Raw genomic sequence first — 6,000 nt, forward strand, 5'->3', positions numbered from 1 at the left:
ATGTCAGTTCCCTAATTTAAGTGGCGAAGTTCCCTCTTCTCCCTTTGCAGTTGTTAAAAATGAAACAATTGACCATTGCCTATTTGAATGTAATATGCTGATGTCTGCACAATTTACCCTGCAATTTAAACTGTTAGAATGTTTCAAACATCACAAAATTTCACTATCAGCTAAGAGTCTAACTGACTATACCAGCACACAGAGCTCAGAAATCACTATTTATCTTCTTATATCTCAACTTCTAGAATCAAAGGTTTTGCTGCAAGATATCTAAGCAGATTCAAGATAAATAATAAATAACCTATTAATTACCACTGTCCATCTCACAGAGTGAGTCAAAAGGAAAAGAACTGAGTAGTCTCAACTGAAAAGCCCATGTCTGCTGAAAAAGAAGATAATAAAAAGTTACTTGACACTTCTTTTGAAAGCTCTTGGCAAAGCAAAAGTAAAACTCATATGAGAATTTTGTGAAACGTTCGTCTTTTTACTTTTATACAAGGCTCACATGGCGTTTGTAAGGTTCGTAAATTTGTTGGTAAGCTTCATGAAGTTGCTTTGTTAAACTTCTTTATAACTTTACGAGAGCAAATATAAAAGTTAAACTTTAGTTAACCTTTTTTTGTAAAGTTGACCAATAGGGAAAGAGTTTCAGAGCAAAACTTTTAAACATATTGAGAAAGGTGGAATATTGAAGCTGAAGACATGCTCATTTCTCTAGTCAGAGAGAAGCCTGTCATATACCACGCTTCTCAAGGAAAACACAAAGAAAGGAAATGCATAGAAAATACATTCAAAGAGACTAGTTATGCTATGACTGTTATGTGCCCTTAGTTTGGTGGTGGGTTTACAGGTGAGTTGAACACCACTTTTGTTGTGTGGCTGCACTTTAGACCATATATAAGAAGCTATAATATCTGCATAAAAAGCAACTATTGCTCACTTACTCAAACCAGGCCAAACCAGCAGTGGGGTCCAGAGGTCTTTATGGGTGACCACTCATTTGAGAAGTCATCACTCCAGGGACTGATAGCCTATTCTTGAAATCTGAATGATCTCTTGATAGAGTAATGACCTATTCTTGAAATCTGGCTGACCTCTCTATGGACTGATGATCCATTCTTGAATCTGAGTGATCAGTCTGAAGAGTGATGACTCTGACTAGGCCATTACTCCACAAAAAGATTGCCCAGATTTCAAGAGTAGGCCATCAGTCCCTGGAGTGGTTACGTGTTAAAGGAGTGATAACCCAGAAAAACTTGTGGACCTTACTGGGGACCGGTAAAAATCCATAGAATTTTAGGTACCATATTCCAAGTGTTGTATTTTAGCTTGTCTAGTACATAGCATATTACCTCACTATTAATTATTTGAACATACCCCTTTTCTGAATGGCAGACAAGTCTATTACAGACACATGCCTAATATAGAAATAGATTATTTGTAGCATTTGGCATACCCAGTGCATACTCTTTGTATTATATTTCAAATGTTTGGAACACCATATGCTGGCCTAAATAGGCCTAGTTTTGGTAAAATTCTAGTTAATGGACTTCTTGCTATCTCAGAAAGGGTTTAGGTTAGGAGAACAAAACTTTCAGGGATGGGTCTACAGGCCAAAGTATGTCCTGGGAAGGTATCTTAAAGTACCCATCTCCACTCCTTCTCCCTCTAGAGGGCCCTGAAATTTGCCTACATGACAGGTCTATTACCTATTGAAAATTTTGAAAAAACAGCATTCCTAAATTTTCATTTGCTTGTTGCTTTTTCTCTGCCTTTAGTTCTGAAAATGCAGTTCCTAGAAATAGATTATTTGAAGCATTTGGCATACCCAGTGCAAACTCTTCGCAATATATTTCTAATGTTTGGCATACCCCATGCTATATGCTGACCTATACAGGCCTAGTTTCTAAACCATACTCTAGGCTAATTTTTAGTTTGAAAAAAGTAGAATGATTAGCACAATGCCTATATTATATAGTCTATGTTTGTTTAGATTCTTGTTTTCAACTGGATTTTTAAGGTAAAGTAGGGGTAAAATTCTACTTTGGCTATTAATAGCTACCATGGAAAAGGTTTAGGTTAGGAAAATGAATCTTTCAGGGATGTTTCTACAGGCTAAAGTATGTCCCAGGAACTTATTTTTAAGTACCCACCTCCACTGCTTCTCCTGAAATTTGCCTAATGATAGGTCTATATCTTGATTCTGCCAATCTGGGTGCGTTTCTTTACTTGTCCAATGGGATTTTTACTAATCGAGGTTTAACCCCTAAAAGATAGCAACAAATACTTGTCTGGCCACGTGTCACTTAATACGGCAAGATTAATTGCGAATAATAACAACATTGGTCACGTGTAATTATTGTTTTAATGCTATGTGAAGTTTTGACAAGGAAGAGGCTAGGACTTTGGGCCTGTCTCAAATTTTACAGGCAAATACAGCTTCAGCAATTATTTCAGAGCTGGGTAGCCTAATACAATTTGTGTGGCCAGAAGTTTAATTGTAAGATTTCAAATTGTGGTTGTCATTTGCCTTTTTAAGTCATTCCATTCAAGATGCTTTGGATATTTTTTATTGTGATAAATTGTCTTAATACTCTGAAAAGGGAAAATTATTTCAATTGCATAGGATAGGAAAATTTTGGTAGGCTAATTAGTTCAAAGTCCTAAATTAGCCAGGGAAGTGCTTTTTTTTTCACTAAAAAATCACCACGTTCTTTGAACTCCAATTATATAGCCCTGTTTTTGGCCCCCTTGATCCAGTTCCTGATTGTCATTTACACTAAATTTCACTTTTTCTGTTACCTATTTATGTTTGCACCAGTTTTACCATTGGGTAAAACTGGTACAAACAGTATTACTGGCTTTCATATAATTTGAATATACCCCTTGATGCCTTTTGTAATGCTGTTTACAAATATAATAATTGCTTCTACTGCAAGTTCATATTTAAGCACTTTTTGACCTCTTAAAAATGACCTATATATGGGGTCATTACAAATCTGTAATAGTTTAGAAACAAATTTGGGCTATATATTTGCACATCAGGGGGTGGGGGTAAAGTGTAGCATATATTAAATATGTAAACTAACCATTGCTTGAATTTTTGTGTGTGTGCTGTTGCACTGGTGATTTCTCTTTTCATTAAAATTTGATGTGCACAAACACATTAAAAAAAAAACAGCAATGGTTAGTCTACGTATATAATATATGCTATGCTTTACCCCCACCCCCCTGATGTGCAAATATATAGCCCAAATTTGTTTCTAAACTATTACAGATTTGTAATGACTCCATTAATAGGTCATTTTTAAGAGGTCAAGAGGTGAAAAAGTGCTTAAATCTGAATTTGCAGTAGAAGAAATTATTATATTTGTAAAGAGCATATAAGAAGGCATCAAGTGGTATATTCACTTTATATGAAAGCCAGTAATACTGTTTGCACCAGTTTTACCCTTGTTTCTTGTTAATATTACTAAGGGGTCATAGTTAAGCACTAGAGAAGACATTGTTAAATAACATGTGCTTATTTATATATAGCTTTTTGCTACTTATTCTTCTTTGGTTATATAATGCTTGATGTGGTATAAGCCAAGAGAAGGGCCTGTAGACCTATAGAAGAAAACCTGTTAAAAAAGATGATTCTTTGTAATTTACATAATAATTATAGCTTTCTACATGCAGCCCTGCTCTACTTTAGCCCCAACCCTGCTAATATGGAAATCTATAGCTGAAATTACATATTTTCTATTGATTCTGCCAATCTATCCCTCAACCCTTGTACCTGTTAATTGAGGCAACTGTGGCAAAACAAGAACTGGAAAAACAAGTAACAGGTGGCAGAAAACATTGGAAATATATAATTTGCGCTATATGTTTGCAAATTAGGCATGTTAGAGGTGAATTTCTTGTTGTTCATATTTTGATTTAAAAATAAAATGAATATACCACTTGATGCCTTTTTGTATGTTCTTTACAAATATAATAATTGCTTATTTTGCTAGTTCAAGTTTAAGCACTTTTTGACCTTACTTAACCTAACAAATTTTGGCAGTGAAAAACATACATTATTTTGTCAAAAATGACCAAAAACACATACCTTAATTGAAAATTTGGCATCAAAGAAGAAATACAGCATAATATTGTAAAATTTATTAATCCAATTTAATTGTGGAAAATCAGTGCTCATAGATTATACAACATGTAAAAAAATGGATTAATAATGAAACAGTAAGTTTGAGACCAATGTTTTAAGCTTTCTTATACCCAAAAACTATTTGAGTATACTTTGGTCATTTTCAAGAGCTCAAAAACTTGTACTTGAAGCACTTATTATGTTTGTAAAAACTAAAAAAGGGCATCAAGGAGTATGTTCACTTTATTTGTAAATCAAACATATGAACAACAAAAAATTTACCAATTATTAGTATAGCTGCACAATTTTCCCCTGGGTATGTAGGCTTAGTGGAGGTCACTTATACCTGATCATGTCCCTAATGTTTTTACTTGGTTGAAAAAAAATCCAAAGAAAGTTCCTATTGAAAAGGAAAGAGATCAAAGTGAGATTGAATTTGTCATAGCTTGGAGGTTTGTCCCTTCAGTCTGTTTAAAGAAAACAGATTCATAATTGAAGCTTTGTTCATTTCAATCTTAGGGATAATCTACATTTGTTACACTTAATTAAATGGTTGTAAAGGGATACTTTTATTTATTTGTCTTGTTTGTTTTCTACATAATTTTTTAATCTTTAAATTGATATACATTTCTTACAAATTAATTAGTCATATCATAGTTCCACTTGCAAGTTTTGACCTACTTTGTAACCCTGGTCTCAAAATTGCATATAAATTTATTGAAGCTAGGAAACATAGAACTCCTCTTTGTTTAAAAGAAAATGGATGGACATAGGTAGGTTTTAATACACTAAAGTCCTAGGGCCATGGAAATTAAAAAAAAAAACAATGAAGATTAACTTTAAAATTCTGGACATGACATAAATATGACATTCACAAAGAAAAACCATTCACAAAATTTTACTTTTGTGCTCAGTTGCCAACCTGAGCAATTGCCCTAAATTTTTAAACCTTGCAAAACATTCACCAGCCAATTCTTATGACCTACACTGTTGTCTGTACATCAAAAATTCATGGAAAAGGAAGGACCACCTTACTGACATTTCTTCCTTTGTACTTATATTTAATGGGTTTAAAGAAAGCTCCTATGGCTAAGTCAGAAGCCTAGTAAAGGACCAGGTAATCCTTTAGACAGGAAGTGCAATAGGAAGCTAGGGGCCAGTCATCCTATGCTTTTGCATGTCCTTCCTGCTTACTGACCCCAGATTTCTCTAGGTAACCTGTTAAGTTTGGGCCAATTCTGGCTGAACTTACAGAGTTACATCACTGACCTTCGTCCCAAACCAAATAAACTGCTAATGCCAGAAATTAAACCTGTGCCCTTTGGATTAAGGATTCTCAACCTAGAGTGCCAGCCACTTAGGAAGGAATACAAATGTCACCAGAGAACAAAAATTATTTGGAAAAAAGAAAATATTGAAAAAAAAAATAACTCAAGTCATAGTTGCTCATTGCTGTCCCACAAACAATATGTATTTCATTAAGACAAATAAATTTTTAAACAGGTATCAACAAAACTCCATCAGGGATTGTATTTACTTAAGGTACAATCAGCAATATTAATGCTTAGTTTTGTTATATTCTGGTTTTGAAATAATAAAAAAAGAGAAATTATATGTTCTACTTGTTTTCCACAACCCCATTTGAGAAAATCATTTGTAACAACAATATACCCATGGTTGGCTCAGAATCTCTCTAAAATTCTTTAAACAGAAGGAATTTAAAAAAAATTATACTCATCAGCAAGAAAAATATTAACATAACTCTTAACAAAGCAAATGCAAAACTTTAATGGTGTCCTATGTCATCTAAAAAAAAAAAAACATTAAAATGTGTCAAATGAATTTTGATGTAAGATGCCTCTAATACT

The 6,000-nt window shown here is 33.6% G+C and overlaps 1 protein-coding gene across 1 annotated transcript in view; it reads right to left on the reverse strand.

Annotated features, from left to right (window-relative positions):
- Nucleotides 1-2,210, reverse strand: part of LOC136036549 (zinc finger protein 79-like) — a 31,200-nt gene extending 28,990 nt beyond the window's left edge. Inside the window, exons 1-2 of the mRNA XM_065718854.1 lie at nucleotides 2,154-2,210; nucleotides 313-382 (exon numbers count right to left, since the gene is read on the reverse strand). Of these exons, the coding sequence (XP_065574926.1) occupies nucleotides 313-322 (10 nt within the window). The 5' untranslated portion in view covers nucleotides 323-382; nucleotides 2,154-2,210. The remainder of the gene's footprint in view (nucleotides 1-312; nucleotides 383-2,153) is intronic.
- Between the last annotated feature and the right edge of the window lie 3,790 nt (nucleotides 2,211-6,000).

The sequence above is a fragment of the Artemia franciscana genome, chromosome 2 (genome assembly GCF_032884065.1).
Source record: "Artemia franciscana chromosome 2, ASM3288406v1, whole genome shotgun sequence".
Taxonomy (NCBI): domain Eukaryota; kingdom Metazoa; phylum Arthropoda; class Branchiopoda; order Anostraca; family Artemiidae; genus Artemia; species Artemia franciscana.